The following is a 20,844-nucleotide window of genomic DNA, read 5'->3' as shown; positions in this document are numbered from 1 at the left end:
CGGAGCGGGCCAGCGCTTCATAACAACCTTTAATCACAATGGTTTTGCATGGCTTGAGTGTGTAAGCTGTATAATTGAGCTAAATAGAATCGCAGTCTTTTTTATCTTCTGCCACCGACAGAGGGAAGCATAAATCAATGCTGCTCTCCGGAGCTTAAAGACAGGAACTACACATTCAAAACACTCATCACACAACCCATCTGCTTCCCTCAACCAACGCAACTCTCCTGTCTACTCAACTTGAAGGATACTCCACGCAATTCCTAGGATGAACACAGGGGGCGCAGTGGGACTCTGAGGCGGCCTATTGCCTTGCCTACCGGTTAGTTGAAACCTAAAACGGGGGATCTCTTGCTCCACTCCTCAAATGCACGAGTCCTCGTCACAACAGGGTGGTGTGATATTTACGGAACATCGCTCGATGTCCAAGCCCTGAGTCAGGCATGGGTCTGGGTACGTAATAAACTGATAATATCAAAAACGCTGTAAAGACACAGCACAGTGAGAGGAGCCAATCAGGGCTCAGTAATGGTTAATGGAAACTGAGACAGGGTTGCTATATGTGGCCCATATTGGATAAATGCTTATTTAGAATTTAGAAACCAATACACTCAACTGAGGGTTCCTGTTGCCATAATATACTCACATTCTCTCATGTTGCACTGAATGAAGCAAATAATGACAGTCAAGCACAGGCGTGAGCTTGTGAGCGTGAGCTTATGACACAGTACCATTGTCTCCGTGCTCATTTGCTGTACACAGACATACTGTATGCCAGGTCTGGATCAAATACGGAATTGTTTTGGAATCAAATATTTTTCTACACTTTACTGAGCTTATCTGGTGTATTGGAACCTATGGAATACGTCAAATGATACAAAAACAACCACTATCTGAAACGACTCTTCGTGGAAGATTATGGTTTACAGAGAGGGTTGCGATCACTGGGCATACATTATTCAAACACAATATGGGTTTGCTTCATTGTCAAGCAGATGAGATCAGAGCCACAACCAATCCTCCGCGGAGTTGCTGGCGCCAACAATTACCCAGAATGCACCAGAATGCCACACGGACCGTAGGAACCCAGTTCAGTGGGAGTTTGTAACTGTTTTTATTTGCATTTACTTCAGTTCTTTATTTAATAACTTATACACATTCAATTGGAAGGACTGGATTAAAATGTTGAATGAATATTTTGAATTCCTTAAAACATACCTGCTCTGTTTTACAAAGTCTAAGTTTAGAGCCCATCAGGGAGACGAAGACTCTTCCTTTACACCCGCGCAGCTCCGCGTATCCCCACATGTTTGCGTTGCATTTGGAGGGCTTCTGGGAGAAGGAGGACTGGGTTCTCATCGCTATTTGAAGAGCATTGATCCAGTCGCACTTGTCTCCTGTGTGGGGGCACAAGCACAAGCACGCAGAGTTGTCATAACAACATATTAAAATAGCACACGGCCATATCTCACCGCAAAAACTTCATTTCGTTCCTTCGCGGCGCTTCCTAGCAGCGCGGCCAGCCTGCTATTCGGTGTCACCGCATCTCAGAATATGCGAGGGCGCACCGTGCACGCTAGCGCCAAGCCATCCACCTCCGTCACGGGAACAGCGGCGGCTAAGATAAAGACAAAATGAAAGGCAATCTTCGGCGTTTATCGCCGTGCCCAGTAATGACGACGAGGTGGAGAGCGTCCACGCACTTCTGCTAAAAAGAGATTTTTCAATTCATTTTAATGCACCGCAGATGGGAATTTAATTTTTGTGATGAATTATGGAGGGAACATCGCTTGGCATTACATGGGAGCAAATTTCCGGAGGGACTGCCTTAGATACACGCGCGACAAGCACACACGCACGCACACACACACACACACACACACACTCAGGTGGCCCAGCCATATTGTATGACAGTAAATCATTAATTGGTCCCAATGGTAACAGGCTCTAAAATCTGGAAGCGAACTGAGTTTCCTCAAAAGCACTTTCCAATCATTTGTAAATAGGTGTTAAAACATCTCAAAAGCATGTAAGTCACAGACTGATTAATTAATATTTGAAGTACCAAAAATGAATCAAATTCAAGCCAAGGTCTAATTTTACTTTTCACAGCCTGGGTAATCAGACTACACCAGATGGCTGCTGCATGCTCGTAAGAATGAGTATGTGTTTGTGCATGCATGCAAGTGACTGTTTGCATGCATGTGGGTGCATGATTGAGCGCTGTGTGTCCGGGTCTGGCTGCATGCCTGTGTACATGCGTCTGTGTGTCTGTGTGTGTGTGGGAATATATATGTACCTATGTACTGTGTGTATATAGGCAGTGTGAGTGTGTGTGAACATGTATGTGTGTGTGCATGCATGCGTACGTGCATGTGTGTGTATATGTGTGTGTGCACGTGTGCTTTTGCGTGTGTGTATATGCATGTGTGCGTGCATGTGCTTTTGTATGTGTGTGCGTGCATGCGTACGTGCTTGTGTGTGTATATGTGTGTGCACATGTGCTTTTGCATGTGCGTGTATGTGTGTATGTGTGCATGTGTGCATGCATACATGCTTGTATGTGTGTATATGTGTGTGTGCACGTGTGCATTTGCATGCGTGTGTAGAGATCTATATGTGCGTACGTGTTTGTGTGTGTATGTGTATGTGCATGTGCATGTGCATGTGTGCTTTTGCATGTGTATATGCTTGTGTGCGTATATGTGTGTGTTCACATGTGTTTTTGCATGTGCGAGTGTATGTGTGTGTGTGTGTGTGCATGCATATGTGCTTGTGTGTGTATATGTGTGTGTTCACGTGTTTTTGCATGTGCAAGTGTATATGTGTGTGTGTGCATGCATATGTGCTTGTGTGTGTGTATATGTGTGTGTGCACGTGTGCATTTGCATGCGTGTGTAGAGGTCTATATGTGCGTACGTGTTTGTGTGTGTATGTGTATGTGCATGTGCATGTGTGCTTTTGCATGTGTATATGCTTGTGTGCGTATATGTGTATGTTCACATTTGTTTTTGTGTGCGCGAGTGTATGTGTGTTTGTGCATGCGTATGTGCTTGTGTGTGTGTATATGTGTGTGTTCACATTTGTTTTTGCATGCGCGAATGTATGTGTGTGTGTGCATGCGTACGCGCTTTTGTGTGTGTGCACGTGTGTGTTCACATGTGTTTTTGCACGCGCAAGTGTATGTGTGTGTGCTTGCATGCGTACGTGCTTGTGTGTGTGTATATGTGTGTGCTGATGTGCTTTTGCATGCGTATGCGTGTGTGTGTGCTTGTGCGTGCCCGCGGTACTGATGTTGCGGAACACAGGCACGCTGGGAGAGGGAGCAGAACAGCTGCACAGCCCTTCAGAGAGTCACTGTGAGCCAAAGCACATTAACAGCTGGAACCGCTGCAGTCCTCCAGCACCTGCTGCTAGCATTGCTATACAGCTTTAACATGAAGAAGAACAGCTTCCGCAAGCAAGAAACCCACATACAAACACAAACACAAACACTTTCCCACTGACACTCATACGGACAGCGCTGCTGAAAAAAACAGCTCAAGCTAGGTTTTGAAACAGCTGGTAGCTGGTCGGCCAGTTCAGACCAGCTCTCAGCTTTACATGGTTTAGCTTATTGGCCGGTTCAGACCAGCTCCCAGCTCTAGATGGTTTGTTCTTATGTGTATATTGTGTATAATTCACTGAATATATTAATTGTATAATATATGTGATGTAGTCTCATGTCTGTTGGAGTTGAAGAACACAATGGAAATTAGTCTGTGACTTTCTGTGCCATCCTTGATATTTTGAAGACACATTATGTAGTGTGTATGATGTATTTTACATGTTAAATAAACTAAACTAAACTAAAACTGTGCCCTAACAGAGCCCTATCCAGACAGCCCTATCCAGAAAGAGCCCTGTACAGACAGCTCTATTCAGAAAGAGCCCTATCCATACAGCCCTATCCAGAAAGAGCCCTATCCAGACAGCTCTATCCAGAAAGAGCCCTACCAGACCAGCCCTATCCAGAAAGAGCCATGTCCAGACAGCCCTATCCAGAAAGAGGTGCATTTCTGGCTCTACCCTCGTCCACCCGCACCCACCTTCTGTCCCCGCCAGCACCCCCGACACCCCCCACTCCACCTCCGAGCCCAACCTGAATGTACGCGTGCGCCCCAAGAGTTCCCCTGCCCAGCCTCATGCATTTATAAAGAGCCGCAAATCAATAATAAATCAAGGCTTCAATAATGAATGCCTCTTTACATCGCCAATCTTTACCGTTCTCTCCTTCCCTTTTTTTGCGCTTCTTAGTTCCATTACCTGACTGCGACTTTTCTGTTTGCCTGATGATTAATTCAGGCGGTCCCATATTTACTCTCAAAGCGGACGACTAGCCTTCGGAAAGAGGTTCAGCTTTGTTAAAAATAACTTCGGTCGCCGGGCGCAACGGACCCATCGCTTTCCGGAAATGTTTTGACCCCGCAGTCGCGCCGGAGTTCGCCCGCTAGCGGGGAGGGAGGCCTGGGTGGGGACGAGCAGATTAGACAGTGAGGTTTCCGCGGCTGTCCTGAAATGTGTACACCGAATGAATTCCCACTCCGGGCCTGGGATGGATGAACGGAACTTTCTCAACCGCTGGCCTCTGCAGACACAGTGGAAACAGCCAATTTTCTCTTTTCTTTCCTTCACTTTTCTTTCTAGTTTGTTTTTACGTCATCTCATACCTTTTCTCCCGTCGCAGCATGGATATTGACCGAGGTGCATTCTACATGACTGGACAATCTTTATTCCGAAAAATTGCTTACGATCCATAGTCGACCGAACTAGAGGTAAACACTCATCCTGCTGCTTCAAAAACGTCAGCTTGAAACGAGCAGTGATTTTTAATCAAACAAAGTTGTACATAAGTCAGCAGTAAGCCGATACTTTTACTCATAAGCCGTTGGACTTCTTTGTCTGGTGAGATATTCTGAAGTGAATCGATTTTTTAGACACCCCACTGTACCGATCAGACAAATAGATTTCCCATTTCTATGATGTCAGTCATTGAAAAAAGAGAGATGATGCACTTTTCATAGAGGAGAAGCAAGCAGACAGTGCCTATTGCACTCTTTTTTACCTGTTACTTAATGGTATACCCTTTCTCTATTCCACAAACTAATCCAAACAAACTCTACCATGTAGCCACTTTATATTATGGCTGTATTTTCTGTGTGTGTGTGTGTGCGTGTGTGCATGTGTGTGCACGCACACACAGGAACAAGCGTGTGCAGCCGTTGCCATGACAGCCCGTTCACATGTGCTTATGAACATAATTACGGTGAAAAAATAAAAAAGACGGTGAAAAAATAGCTCAGAGATCACACATTTTACGAAACATGAAAAATACATGAACATGGAAGAATAGACAGAAGCAAAGCAAAGTAAAAAAAAAGCTAAATAGAAAGTATTTGAAATGGAAAGAGTGCATAACATGGGCGCAGGTCTGGTTGAAACACACAGGCCGGCAGAGAGGCCGGTCTCACCCCTTCATAGGGACAAGGCACAGCCATAAAAAAGGAAAGAGGGAAAGAATACCAAATGACGCCATCCCTCCCCCCCAAAGATAGCTGGGCACAGGCTTTTGAGGAGATTTTCATGCTTGCTCCCTGTGTACTGCTGTTCCAAGTGTGCTGTTCTTTTAAGTGTGCTGTTCATCTGAGTATGATGTTCTCTTGAGTGTGCTGTAAAGCACCGACATGGTCTCTGTAAGACACCTGCAAGGTCTCTCTAAAGCACCTGTATGGTCTCTGTAAGACACATGCATGGTCTCTCTAAAGCACCTGTATGGTCTCTGTAAGACACCTGCAAGGTCTCTCTAAAGCACCTGTATGGTCTCTGTAAGGCACCTGCATGGTCTCTCTAAAGCACCTGTATGGTCTCTGTAAGGCACCTGCAAGGTCTCTCTAAAGCACCTGTATGGTCTCTGTAAGACACCTGCAGGGTCTCTCTAAAGCACCTGTATGGTCTCTGTAAGGCACCTGCATGGTCTCTCTAAAGCACCTGTATGGTCTCTGTAAGACACCTGCAAGGTCTCTCTAAAGCACCTGTATGGTCTCTGTAAGACACCTGCAAGGTCTCTCTATAGCACCTGTATGGTCTCTGTAAGGCACCTGCATGGTCTCTCTAAAGCACCTGTATGGTCTCTGTAAGACACATGCAAGGTCTCTCTAAAGCACCTGTATGGTCTCTGTAAGGCACCTGCATGGTCTCTCTAAAGCACCTGTATGGTCTCTGTAAGACACATGCAAGGTCTCTCTAAAGCACCTGTATGGTCTCTGTAAGGCACCTGCATGGTCTCTCTAAAGCACCTGTATGGTCTCTGTAAGACACCTGCAAGGTCTCTCTAAAGCACCTGTATGGTCTCTGTAAGGCACCTGCATGGTCTCTCTAAAGCACCTGTATGGTCTCTGTAAGGCACCTGCATGGTCTCTCTAAAGCACCTGTATGGTCTCTGTAAGGCACCTGCAAGGTCTCTCTAAAGCACCTGTATGGTCTCTGTAAGACACCTGCAGGGTCTCTCTAAAGCACCTGTATGGTCTCTGTAAGGCACCTGCATGGTCTCTCTAAAGCACCTGTATGGTCTCTGTAAGACACCTGCAAGGTCTCTCTAAAGCACCTGTATGGTCTCTGTAAGACACCTGCAAGGTCTCTCTAAAGCACCTGTATGGTCTCTGTAAGGCACCTGCATGGTCTCTCTAAAGCACCTGTATGGTCTCTGTAAGACACATGCAAGGTCTCTCTAAAGCACCTGTATGGTCTCTGTAAGGCACCTGCATGGCCTCTCTAAAGCACCTGTATGGTCTCTGTAAGACACCTGCAAGGTCTCTCTAAAGCACCTGTATGGTCTCTGTAAGGCACCTGCATGGTCTCTCTAAAGCACCTGTATGGTCTCTGTAAGACACCTGCAAGGTCTCTCTAAAGCACCTGTATGGTCTCTGTAAGGCACCTGCATGGTCTCTCTAAAGCACCTGTATGGTCTCTGTAAGGCACCTGCATGGTCTCTCTAAAGCACCTGTATGGTCTCTGTAAGACACCTGCAAGGTCTCTCTAAAGCACCTGTATGGTCTCTGTAAGGCACCTGCATGGTCTCTCTAAAGCACCTGTATGGTCTCTGTAAGACACATGCAAGGTCTCTCTAAAGCACCTGTATGGTCTCTGTAAGGCACCTGCAAGGTCTCTCTAAAGCACCTGTATGGTCTCTGTAAAACACCTGCATGGTCTCTCTAAAGCACCTGTATGGTATCTGTAAGGCACCTGCAAGGTCTCTCTAAAGCACCTGTATGGTCTCTGTAAGACACCTGCAAGGTCTCTCTAAAGCACCTGTATGGTCTCTGTAAAACACCTGCATGGTCTCTCTAAAGCACCTGTATGGTATCTGTAAGGCACCTGCATGGTCTCTCTAAAGCACCTGTATGGTCTCTGTAAGACACCTGCAAGGTCTCTCTAAAGCACCTGTATGGTCTCTGTAAGACACCTGCAAGGTCTCTCTAAAGCACCTGTATGGTCTCTGTAAAACACCTGCATGGTCTCTCTAAAGCACCTGTATGGTATCTGTAAGGCACCTGCAAGGTCTCTCTAAAGCACCTGTATGGTCTCTGTAAGACACCTGCAAGGTCTCTCTAAAGCACCTGTATGGTCTCTGTAAGACACCTGCAAGGTCTCTCTAAAGCACCTGTATGGTCTCTGTAAGGCACCTGCATGGTCTCTCTAAAGCACCTGTATGGTCTCTGTAAGACACCTGCAAGGTCTCTCTAAAGCACCTGTATGGTCTCTGTAAGGCACCTGCATGGTCTCTCTATAGCACCTGTATGGTCTCTGTAAGGCACCTGCATGGTCTCTCCAAAGCACCTATATGGTCTCTGTAAGGCACCTGCATGGTCTCTCTAAAGCATCTGCATGGTCTCTCTAAAGCATCTGCATGGTCTCTCTGAAGCATCTGTCTGGTCTCTGTAAAGCACCTGCTTGTTTTCTGTAAAACAGCTCCGTAATATGTCTCCATAAAACAGGCTGACCAGACATCCTCTTTTCCCCAGACATTTCTACTTTTGGGACTGAAAATACTGTGTACGTCCAGGTGGGATTTCTAAATTCCTAAAAATATTTGGTTTTGCTCATTCCATAAACCACAGCAAACAAATAGCCTAAAGTGTTATGTTCACAAGGATGCCTGCCCCTGTCTTCTTTTTTTATGTGAGTTTTTTTAGATGGTCTCGCAACCATAAATCTGTGAAACAAAACAAAATATACGGTATGTAATACAGTAACCATAAAGACTAAAAGATCCCTGTAAGTTCTCTGGAGAGGTGAATCTGGCTCCCTGTTAAAAAAATGTTTACACCATCAAAAAAGTATAATCAGATTCTAGTTTACATGTATTTAAATTGTTAAACTTGTGCAGGTGGGATCAACTCTTGTGGTTAAATGCACACAGAATCAGGGTAACTTAAAGCTAATAAGATAAATACACATCGCTAAATCTAGCTGAAGGTCATGCTTATACATAAAACAGCAATTTCCACCATTCTGTTAATAAACAGTAGAATACCCAAGAAAAAATAAATATCTGAAGATCTAAAACCTTACAATAACAGGCATAACAGCCATTAGATTGAAAACCAGAGCTAACACTTATCACAGTAAACATGAAATGGCAAGGCTACGCTTTCATTTGGGTACTGTCCTCTGAATGTGACAAAAACCTGAATAATTATTGTTTGTGTCAATTTCAAAGACCAAAGCCTCAACACGTTCAATTCCAGTCTCAAACGAGTTTCCTTTTTCCTCTCTATTCAAGATTGAATGCTTTTTTTTCCTCTTTTACAAAGTATTGTATATTACACATTGCATGGTATCCCACAGTAGATTCTTTGACAGAACCATTTTTTGTTTGTTTCTGCTGCTATCTGTTACTGAGGCTTAAGTGGGCGTGCAAGGCCTACACTTCACAGCGTTTTAATCACACAAAACAGTTAGATCTTCTGTAACATTATAATGACAGTGTTAGATTGGGAACAAATAAGAATGTGAAAAAAACCTTGAGGAAACCTATTACTTGAGGTCCAAAAGGCCAGTGGTGTTGGCAACATTCTTTAATAGACTTCTGCGAAGGAGCACGTTACTCGTACTTGAGAGGGATACTCTGATACATTGTCATTTGTTGGAGAGTAACATTACCGAACACTGAAAATGCAATATGCTGTTCCGTACAGTAGGCATGACCATCCCTGATGCAGGAGGCCCATACAGTTTGGCTTTACTGCTACTCAGTGCTCAATTAAACCAGTTGTATTTCCCAGAATGCACGCACTCAATCTTAGCCTGTTAGCGCAGGGAAATTGCACAGCTAAAATGGATAAACATCCAATTTTCGCAAATTTAGTGCGGATGATATCCATACCACCGGAAAAGAGAAATGTAGAGTAATTAATCGAGGCCTGTTTCATGAGCGTACAGTAAGGAAGTTAAAAAGCACAAAGGAGTTCCAAATTAGCCCGTGTTCTCAGCTATTAAAACAAAATGAAGAGCTTCTCTGGTTTCCCATGCCCCGTGTCACTGCCAACTTCAGTAAAGCAAAGGAACAGCACGCTCTGATGTAAAACGTATGGGGAAGTTAGGCTCTAAGAAAGTGGGTTTATTTCAGAAAAAGACCAAAGTCAAGTTGATGCACTGAAAGTAAAAGAATGGCATACTTTATGGTCAATGGCATAGTGACCTGGCAAATAACCCAAACAAGGCTGTTACACAGAGCCTAATGGGACACAAAGAGCCACCATTTCAAACCATTTAAGAAACTGCATTTTTGGGAATCATCCTGGTCACAGTGGCTAGCATGCTCCTTTTTAAGGGATGGGTACAAGTACGCTCTGTGACTGTCCCAGCTCCCGCCAAACAAAACGACAAGGAGCTCGTAGTGATCGTTATAGAAGTCGGCCTGACTTTTGAACTGAGGAAGATCAAAAGTCACTTCTTTCTTAGGACTTACTAAGTACTGAAAGCAGAGAGCGAGAGTGGCTTTTACACAGTGAAAGCAGAGAGCGAGAGAGGGCTAATTCCAATTGCTTATTTTACTAATTCCAATTGCTTATTTTTCCTCCTTTCTTCTTTTCCTTGCTCCTGACCAGGAAACCGACCGAGGTTCACCATCTTTAAGGACATTCTGATGTTCCTTCTGGGAGCTAGAAGTAGAAGTTAGGAAAGCCTGATGTATAAATGATCGACCTGTGGATCCACCTCTCCCCATCTACCATGTCTGTATCTGACATGGCTTCAAACTGACATTTAAAGGAGCAAGGACTTTCCATTTGCCTAATTCCTGTTTTCTCGGTTTCCCCGTCATTTAATTTCTTCTTTTACTAGCCTCTACTAGCCTCTCCCGATGGGCGGATACATGAAAAAAAGAAATAGGAGACAAATAAGTGATTGGAATGAACCCAGAGAGAGAGAGAAGGAGAGAGATATAGAAAGAGAGAGGGAGAATGAGAGTGAGAGAGAGAGGTAGAGAGAGCGGGAGAGAGAGAGAGAGAGAGAGAGAAAGAGACGGTTGCTTGCTTGCTCGATCCGGACGGCCCACATTCGGCATTCACAGGGGAGAGAGGAAGAAGCGACGAAGGTGGGAAGAAGATTCCGTTACCTTCGTTCTCAACCCGAAAAACAAAGGTCCTCAGGGACGTCACAACTTCAAACTTGTTATCCCCCAGGCCTCGAACCCTGGTCACCGCCGAGATGGGAACCAGTCCTTTGGAGTACATTTCCTGCAACACAGAGAAACCGGCATGCTGTAAAACAGCAGAAAACAACAAGCACGCAGACGCCCGCGCAATCTCACACACACACACACACACACAAGTATACTACGCGCGCACGCATACATACACATGTATGCTACGCCACACACAAACACACACAGCACGTACGCTATGCACACACACCCACGCTCACATATGCTATATGCACACACACATACATTTGCCACACACATACGCACACACGCATGCACAGTGTGCGTCCCATCAGTGTGAATGTAAACATACATCACGCAGGGCCTCCCTTGTAAACAGGTAGCTGGGAAATGCATATTCTAACTCCAGGCCCAGTAGACGAGCCAGGGCACTAGGGACTTCGTCTGAATGTTCCCTTCGAAAAATCTCTACACCCCAAATAAGATGCACAGATACTGGATAGCACTGCCACATAGATCCGCGTTTCTATCATAACACCACAAACAAGACCAGCTGCACCAGAGAAAAACAATAACACATTTCCAGCCATATGAATGGCCATCCCTTACAAAAATGTAACATACTGCAATATATTACATGCTCAGTGAGCATTTTATTAGGTATTCATGAGACTTATTTTTAGACTTATTAAGTCTTCTGCTGCTGCAGCCTATCCACTTTCAGGTTTGACACGTTGCATGGTCAGAAATGCTCTTCCGAATACCACTGTTGTAATGTGCGGTTATTTGTGCTACTGTCACCTTCCTGTCAGCTTCGACCAGTCTGGCCATTCTCCGGTAATGTCTCTCATTATCAACACATTTCTGCGTGGATAAATGCTGCTCACTGGATGCTCACTGGTTTTTCACAGAATTCTCTGCAAACTTCTCTGAATTCGCTGCAATTCTCTGTAGACACTGTTCTGCGTGAAAATCGATACTCAAATCACCCTGACTGGCACCAACATCATTCCATGGTCAAAGTCACTTAGATCACATTTCTTCCCTATTCTGACATTTGGTCTGAAAAACAGCTGAACCTCTTGACCACAGCTGCATGCTTTTATCCATTCAGTTGCTGCCACATGATATTTGCATTCACAAGCTGGTGTGCAGGTCTACCTAATAAAGTGATCACTGAGTGTAAATATGTAGAACTATATTTCACAGCAGTGTACTGTCTTGTAATTATATTGTAATCTTGGAATATGTCCACCACAATCTAATATACGGTTCTTGATGGCAGGGGTATGACAAACGGTTTCTGAAAAGCATAAATAATGTACATATTTGCCCATTTGTTGAGAAGTGTGGCAGTATCTTCATACTTTTCTTTCTCATGGCATTACATTATTGACATTTGGCAGATGCTCTTATCCAGAACGACATACAGTTGATTAGACTAGGTACGAGATAATCCTTCCCTGGAGCAATGCAGGGTTAAGGGCCTTGCTCAAGGGCCCAACGGCTGTGCGGATCTTACTGTGGCTACACCGGTGATCGAACCACCGACCTTGCGGGTCCCAGTCATGTACCTTAACCACTATACAGGCCGCCCTCATCGATATGCGTTCAGTACATTCTGTTCCTATAAGGGACTGCACATTCGCTTTACACATTAGCTTAGCCACTGGCTTCATACAGGCCAGGTAGCATGGCTAACGCAGTCGGATTGGACGTGCACAGCTGGAAATGTGCTGAAGCGGTCTCTGCGAAGTACCTTAATCTCAAGGTAGTCAGGGTACAGTATCAGCACCCTTGTCTGGTTTTGCACCTGCGATAAACTGATTACCTGTCATGGTCCATAACCGCCGTGAAAAACTCTGCAGCACTGCAAGACTTGAATAAGTGCTTATGATTCATAGAAACGATATATATATATATATATATATATATATATATATATATATATATATATATATATATATATATAAAAAACCTTGAAGTAAAGTAAAACTTTTCTTATTTATTTCTGTCTTTTCACCAGTATAGTCGCAGTGGGAAAAAAAGTCCTCCAGAATGGAATAAACCAATCTGCTGCAATTATCTCTGGTGTAAAATAAAAGGTTATATATGGTAAGTCCATTACTTATCGGAATAATACTGGTTTCAGCGTAAAGTATGCGTATTACATATATTACAGCTTTACCCGTGAGATTGACCTGAATCTGATTTCCCCTGAAAGAGACGGAGACATCCCTGGCTCTCTGGGAGGACGTATTCAGAGGAGGACAGGGAGATTCGCCACGTTCGGCTCTTAATTAAGCTGATGACCTTGACTGAGCGTGGACACTGCGTTCTCACAACCTTTGGACCGAAACTTACTGGGATGCGGGCTTTCTGGGTGCAAGTGAATGAGAGAGCGAGAGAGAGAGAGAGAGAGAGAGAGAGAGGAGAGAGTGAAAGAGGGAAAGGAGAGAGAGATGGAGATGGAGGGAGAGAGAGATGGAGAGAGAGAAAGAGAAAAAAGAGAGAGGGAGATGGAGGGTAAGAGAGAGAGAGGGAGAGGAGAGAGAAAGAGAGGAGAGAGAGAGATGGAGGGTATGAGAGAGAGGGAGATGGAGGGTAAGAGAGAGAGGGAGATGGAGGGTAAGAGAGAGTGTGGGAGAGGAGAGAGAGAGATGGATGCTTGGTCGTTCTAGCCGGCCCAGAGAGAGAGAGAGGGAGAGAGAGAGAGACGGCAAGAGAAAGAGAGAGAGAGACTGTGGAGAGAAATAAAGGGCAGATAAAATGGGTGACGGGATGGATGGGAAGAGAAGGCAGGGAGGAAAAGAGAGGAGATGGAAAGAGAAAAACAGGAGAGTCGGAGAGATAAAAGACGGGGGGGGTAAAAAGACAGACGGGAGAAGGAGGAGAGCAAACCGGGGAGACGGAGGGGGCCGCGGAGGGAGGAGACCGAGGGGGTCAAAGGAAGCGCCGTCCTCCCAAATTAAGGCTGGATGTTAACAATCGCGGGAACAGCTAACCCTAATTACTGAGGCAGAGCATGTGCTGTGTACCCAGGGAATTTGCAATCTCACCAATTTAGTGCTGCAGCGTCGCACTCATAGGGCTGTGAACTTTTGTGCATTTTAATACGCCGCTCTCAATTCGGGGGGGCTGCGGGTGGGAAGCGAGGGGTGGCGGGGGGTTGAGTGAGGAGGTGCGGATGGCTCTATCTGACGCTAAGTGCCGATAATGGCGCGTTATCTGGGTTATGTTTAATTAATTGTTTTTCGTTTATATTTCGGGGGGGAACAAAGGCCTCCTTAATCGGCCGCGCGGCTGTAAATACAATATGGTCTGGAGATGTGCGACGCAATCGTTAAGATGCGATAGCTTCCGGGCTTTTCCGCACGGCCGTCCGCGTTGCCTGAACGTCCGTGGGCCGGGCGAGCCGCTCGAGAGATAAGCTAAGAGGCTAATTGCGAGGGTTTGCAGCCCTCCATATCTTTGTGCTGAGATTATGGACACGTCTGAGCCTAAGCGAGGCTAGCTCTTTCTCTTTTCTCTCTCTCTTTCTCTCTCTCTCTCTCTCTCTCTGATTCTCCCTTCTACATCTGGAAGAATTGATGTGCAGACATAACTGTGGGCATCCATATGTCTGTGTCTATCTCTCTCTCTCTCGCCACCTCTCTTTCATCTCTATTACTTGGATTCAAACTTGAGTGTACTTGTGGAGTTGCTAAAGCATTTTAGGATATGATAATATAAGACCTGACACCATGTGTGTGTGCATGTGTGTTTACACCACCGCGTGTATAAATATATTTATATATTTCAGGAGGCAATTTTCACAGTGAAGCTAAAAGCCTTCAGTAATAGAGATTATACCAAGGAAGAAGAGAAAAAAAGCAGTTCTTTTGTGCACTAGCCACCACAGACCTGCCACACAGCACTGCTCGGTGGAGGAATGGGGACACCCTCTGGCTGTAAGTGGAATTGCAAGTAAAATCTTTTTTTTGTGAAATTAGTCGAGAATATAAGGGTAGTCGATGACCTCTATATTAAGACATTTTACATATTAACCTATGATTGAATATTTGCCATTCCTCAAAGAAGCAAATCAGCATCCAGAAGAAATGCGGACTGTCTGCAGCCTCTCCCTTAAAAATAAGCAGAACTCCATAAAAAAAGGCTGAATATTTTTCAATAACATACAGACACACAATCATATTCTCCGTTTTTGCAAAGGCTGGCAGAAGTGGTTGCCGTCAGAAAGTAAGCAAGGTCTTCCAAAGACGGAAAAGTTTCAGAATGGCGTGAAAAAAGCTTTGGGTGTCTCAAAGGCTCAAAGGATACTCAAAGCCTCAAATGTGCTAGCATGGAAAAGCTAAGCTTTGCCTTCTATTAACCCCCCCACCAGGCCCCGCTGCCCCCGCTGGCCTTCGCAAACCCTCCAAGACTCTGCGTAGGTGGAGTCTGAAGTCTGAAGTAGGGGGAAGAGACATTGATGAAATCAGAACCAATGCACAAAGGCCCCACCTCAGGCCTGAAGGTGACTTGAGCACACCCTGAGCAAGCATCTGTCACGCCCACAGATGATGTCAGCGGTTTCGATGTCACAAAGGCACCGTGGCGATGAGGATTTGGCCGAGGACTTTTCTTCAGACTCATCAGAAAGGCCTTTACGACAGAAGTGAAACTCTGGCAGACATTACACGTAACTGTAAATTACACTGGAGGTGAAATAGATAAGCAAAATAGATTTTAAAAAAACCTTTATAAAAGACGATGAAGAGGGCATATTTATCACAAAAAAGTAGCTGAGGTGAAAATGATATAGTACAAAAGGTACGAAAGACTTATTGTACTGTACTTACATATACTTATGTTCAAAATGTTTAAATCCCCATTTTAAAAAATCTTTAATCTCCTAAGATTTATTTCCCCCAGTGATTTGTAGGCAAGCCAGTGATTTGTAGGCCCATCTCATGGTTGTAATGACCACTTTAAATCTGAGAGGAAGCAGGCCATTGAGTGAGCCTTTAGGAGAGTTACTGAGTAGCGCTATTTGTTTGAACGTTGTTATTGATGTTATGATGATGGTTGTGTTTGTTGTTGTTTGTTTCTGCTGGTTGTTTGTTGTTTGCTGTCGTTGGTTGTTGTTGTTATTTGCTGTCGTTGGTTGTTTGTTGTTTGCTGTTGTTGGTTGTTGTTGTTTATGTTGGTTGTTTGTTGTTTGCTGTTGTTGTTTATTTCTGCTGGTTGTTTGTTGTTTGCCGTTGGTGATTTTTGATGTTCTTCTATAAGAATTCTTAACAATCATGGAAATTAATCCAATAAACGCTAATCTAGACCCCTATGTGGATCTAGTAGCATAGCGCATCAAACATCACCGCAGGGTTAAGGTCGGTCTTCCATCGGGGGATAGCGGATGATAGCGCGCTACCCTACACTGAAGATGTTGTGCAACAATCAATAGCACCTGATCAAATATGCTCAGAGGCATCGCACTGTAGCACGTAAAGAACGCAACGTCTCCGAGTCTCGTTCCTCTAACGAGAGAACTGCACTGTGCCAACAAGTGCCGCCTCTGATTAGCTTCCCTGACATGCACCCTCTGTGTTTGCATTCTCCTTCTGAGGGGCAAGGCAGCCGGCGTAATGACAAGCTTCAGAGTAGTCTGAATTCCTCCATTATTGATGAGTGACGAGCGCCGCTGGAATCGAATGTCGCCGTAGCGCCTTTGTACTCTCAGAACGTTCCAGAATACGCAGCGTTTAAAGCGAGCGGAGGCCAACTGGGGACCGCAATAAGGATATCAGCTGCTTCCTGTCACAGTCGCAGTCACAGTGGCGTAGCAAGCATTAACACAGCCTTTATAATACCAATATTAACAAATACGTAGCCTTAATCATTAAGCGCCCACAGGCCTTCAAAATGCCAATGCAGATATAATGAAAACACTACATAGGGAAACTCCAGTACAGCCCTGCTGAAAAAAACAGCTCATGCTAGGTTTTGAAACGGCTGGTAGCTGGGTGACCAGTTCAGACCAGCTCCATACTGGTTCGACCAGCTGAAGCTATGTTTTGAAACAGCTGGTAACTGGTCATTTCAAGCTGGCCATAGCTGGATTTGACACCAGGCAAAACAAAACTGTAAACTAGGCTACATGTATAAATTTGTATCGCTCAAGTTTAATCTATATAAAAAGCCTGCATCTAATGATGCATATACAATCATTTGGTTTCAATGGTAGCAGTATGATTGATTCATAAAACAACTGCTTTGCGACAGTGTCCTATCAAGCTTCAGAGGGAGCTGATACATATTTGCTCATCTGAGCCTTCTTAGTCGAACCCTGCAACACTTCCAAAAAACAATGCTATACAAACACTCTGAGAAATCTTTGCATGTCATAGCTAGGGAAAATGCTCTTTATCATAATCTAAAATAATCAAAGCACATCTTTTTCTCCTGTTGTGTGAGTGTGTGTATCTGTGTGAGCACACATGTTTATTTTCTCTATCTCTCTCACACTCACACTGTTTCTCTCTTTTTCTCTCTCCTTCTCTCTCCCTCTCTGTCACTGTTTCTCTTCAATTCTCTGAATTCAATTAAATTCAAATGCAATATTGGAATGACATATTTCAAAAAACTTATTGCCAATGTGTAGTGGAACAACCCATCTCTCTCTCTCTCTCTCTCTCTCTCTCTCTCTCTCTCTCTCTCTCTCTCTCTCTCTCTCTCTCTCTCTCTCTCTCTCTCTCTCTCTCTCTCTCTCTCTCTCTCTCTCTCTCTCTCTCTCTCTCTCTCTCTCTCTCTTTTGGCACCCCAGGCAGCTCCTTTCTTTCGAACGACAAACACAGATTTCCCGTTCACCGTTAATCAAGATTTCACGCTGGGAGAGTGTGTCCCGATAAATAAAAAAATAATTTAAAAAGAAGGGAGGGGGAACTATAATCAGCTAGTGATTAACGAGGGGGCGTCAAAGGAAGATAGAGTTCACGTCATTGATTGCGATGTTCCACAGTAGAGAAACGCAAGCTAAGGAAGGGGTCCTACGGTGGGGTGCTAAGATTTGGGCACCCCTGGTTTAAATGTCTGCTACAATGAATCTTTTTATTTTTACTGTTTATAAATGATAATGGTCTGAGACCTGGTGAGAAATGCACAGAAGAAGAGCGGTTGGGTATTCCAGCAAGACAATGATCCAAAGCATACCAAGAAATCAACCATGAAGTACCTCCAGGAAAGACAGATGAAAGTTTTGGAATGGCCATCACAGTCCCCAGACTTGAATATTATTGAAAATATGTGGAGAGATCTGAAACATGCCGTACATGCAGAGGCCGAAGAATTTTCTGAGGTCGAGGTGTTCTGTCAAAAAGAATGCAGAAAAAAAAAGCGAGAATTGAAAGAATCTTAGCTAGCTACTGAACGTGTGAAGTGTACTGGAAACTTTGACACAGGGCCTTTTTCCTTTTTTAAAATCTTTGAGTACCTTGCTTTAAAATTTGAGGAAATGCGTCATGTTTAACGTTGTACCATTTAGAGGTCAGGTTTGCTTTTGTTCACTTTTTTGCTTTTGTACAGCTATTAACTGTAAAGGGCTTTTTGACCAGGGGTGCCTGATTCTTTGAACACGACTGTAAGGTCAACTCGCTCCAGACAACAACACAAAATAAAAATGATGTGTTGGGTTTGATTCACATTGCCTGCGTCAACCTAAGAAGCAATCAGAAATAATGTACCGGTCAAGTTCACAGGCCACTCCAACCACCCCCACCCCAACTACTTTAATTCACTTAACCTGTCATATAGGTGCGAAACAAATTTGCCTCGTGAGATCGGGCACGTACCTGCAGGATTTGTAGTGGCCTGAGGTGACATTTCTGGGAGGTGGGTTTGATGGTCTACAAGAAGTAGTTCTCTTAAAAATCCCAGCAATGGCAGAGCAGAGAAGCTCCGGTATCAATCACAGGCCGGCTCACATTTATGGCATTGAAATGGGACACTGCAGCCTCCGTATTGCTCTAAAGTACCGTGCGTAATGAAAAGAGGGGCCCCGCCATGCCCCGAGTGTCACAGAAAATGTGGATAATCTGTGAGCCATCAGGTCTCTCTTATCCCCACTCCGAATCGCAAATGAGCCTCAGATCTTTACCCCACGCCGAAAGATGGCATTTCTCTGGTGAGCTCGCATCCGCGGCTTCTAAACTAGCATGAGAAACGAGCAAACAGAAAATGACAGGTCTCCCGCAGTAGTGACACAGCATGCGTCCAGCAGCCACTGCGATGAAATTGACACCGGGGAGCTGTATTAAAGTAAATTCTCTCTTCACTCTTCAACGGCATCAGTCGCTGAACAGTTGCCACACTCGGGGCCTACGGTTGCAGGTTGGAGCCATTAGCCGGCTATGCCCAGGGGAAGCTCCCGGACCCTTCTGGCCTCCTCACACCAAGGGTTAAACTGGTTTGAGTCAGCCAGGATTCCACTGGTTGCCACTTACCACCTCCCACACACACTCCACACAAACGCACATACCCAAAACCAATATCCTCACACTCCTAGCTGCTACCAGAGAGACACACCACCGACTGACATTTGTGCTCCTGAGAGACACACCTTTCCGCAACACATGGGCAACTCTCCTGAGAGACACGCCACTCGACCAATCAGTCCTAGTTCTAATGAGAAGCATGACCCTCCCACAATCAGGGCGAACTCTCCTGCAGTTCCCTGTTCCAGTTGGTAAAACAGCCACTACTAGGGCCTGCGTTTTGGCCACTGGAGTCCCAAAAAGACTTCATACACACAACAGCCAATGCTAAAACCAGGGAACAATACGGTAGAAAAAAATACATAAAAAATTAAAATTCCCCTCATAAGAAAGCTTGTTAATACATGTGGCGGACGAGAGGAACGGGGGTTGGGAGCCTGGGCAGACCGGCGCACCAGGCGGCTCTAGTTCTTCTTGCACGAGGAGCTACGGCTAAGCATAATTTTAACCTTCACGCTGGGAGAGGAGCGCAGTCAGTTTAGAGGGGTATGAAGTGAGGGAGGCAGATGTGCTGAGAGAGGCAGGAAAAGGCAGGCTTACTGCGGCAGGGTTTCGCTCGAGCTGGGGAACAGCCAAGCCGGCCCGGGCAGCGTCACCCACTCCGCCACAGAACAATGTCACAACGCCCTCCCTCCTCATCGCCAGCTTATATCATTCAGCAGGGACGGGATAAAGCGGTCTTTTCTTCAGCTTTCCGCATGACCCAGAAACATGACTTAAATTGGTCTTTTACTGTGTGTGTGTGTGAGAAAGAGAGAGAGGGAGAGAGAGAGTGTGTGTGTGAGAGAAAGAGAGAGAGGGAGAGAGAGAGTGTGTGTGAGAGAAAGAGAGAGGGAGAGAGAGAGAGTGAGAAAGTGTGTGAGTGTGTGAGAAAGAGAAAGAGCATGCATACGTAGGTGTGTATGAGAGAAAAAGTGCCTGTGTGTGTTTGTGTGTGAGAGAGACAGAGTATGTTTGCACGTGTATGAGATAGAGCAAGACTGTGTGTGAGCGTGTATGTGTGAGAAACAGCGAGAGAAGGAGTGTGTGCGTGTGCGTGAGATAGAGAGCGACAGAGAGAGAGAGCATGCATGAGTAGATGTGTATGAGAAAAAGTGCCTGTGGTTTGTGTGTGAGAGAGAGAAACAGAGTGTGTTTGCATGTGTATGAGACAGAGCAAGACTGTGTATGAGCATGAGTGTGTGTGAATATGTGTGAGAAACAGAGCGAGGGAGAATGTGTGTGTGCGTTTGTTTGTGCGTGAGAGAGACAGAGTGTGTGTGCACATGTACAGTATGAGACAGAGCAAGCCTGTGTGAGCATGTGTGTGTGTGTGCATGTGCGTGTGTGTGCACTTGTGTGTGTGTGTGAGTGAGCGTGCGCTTGTGTGTGTATGTTTGTGTCAATTGTCCACTACTTACCTTGTCGTTATTGTAATAAGATATATTTTCGCCATCAAATTTGACCCATCTCCTCTGATAAACGCAGTTTCTGTAAAGGAGAGATTTAGTTGTGATTGCAGCCTGCATTATGTGATTCTTGCATTACAGCAAGAGGTCTATAATTACAGTAACAATGGCCTTCAACCAAACTTCTTAAAGCAAGCAGTAATGACACCCCACACAAAGGTAT

General features: G+C 45.0%; 1 protein-coding gene across 3 annotated transcripts in view; it reads right to left on the bottom strand.

Moving 5' to 3' along the window:
* Positions 1 to 20,844, bottom strand: part of arap2 (ArfGAP with RhoGAP domain, ankyrin repeat and PH domain 2) — a 133,660-nt gene that overhangs the window by 94,066 nt on the left and 18,750 nt on the right. For all 3 annotated transcript variants that reach the window (XR_009709365.1, XM_061251960.1, XM_061251961.1), the window contains 3 exons: positions 20,634 to 20,703; positions 10,658 to 10,778; positions 1,219 to 1,397 (listed from right to left, as the gene is read on the bottom strand). Coding sequence is in view for 2 of the 3 variants with exons in the window: in XM_061251960.1 (XP_061107944.1) it covers positions 1,219 to 1,397; positions 10,658 to 10,778; positions 20,634 to 20,703 (370 nt within the window). In the remaining variant the exon portion in view is untranslated. The remainder of the gene's footprint in view (positions 1 to 1,218; positions 1,398 to 10,657; positions 10,779 to 20,633; positions 20,704 to 20,844) is intronic.

The sequence above is a fragment of the Conger conger genome, chromosome 8, assembly GCF_963514075.1.
Source record: "Conger conger chromosome 8, fConCon1.1, whole genome shotgun sequence".
NCBI classification, from domain to species: Eukaryota; Metazoa; Chordata; class Actinopteri; order Anguilliformes; family Congridae; genus Conger; species Conger conger.
Note: the sequence above shows the minus strand (reverse complement) of the source record. Positions and strands in the feature narration are given on the sequence as shown.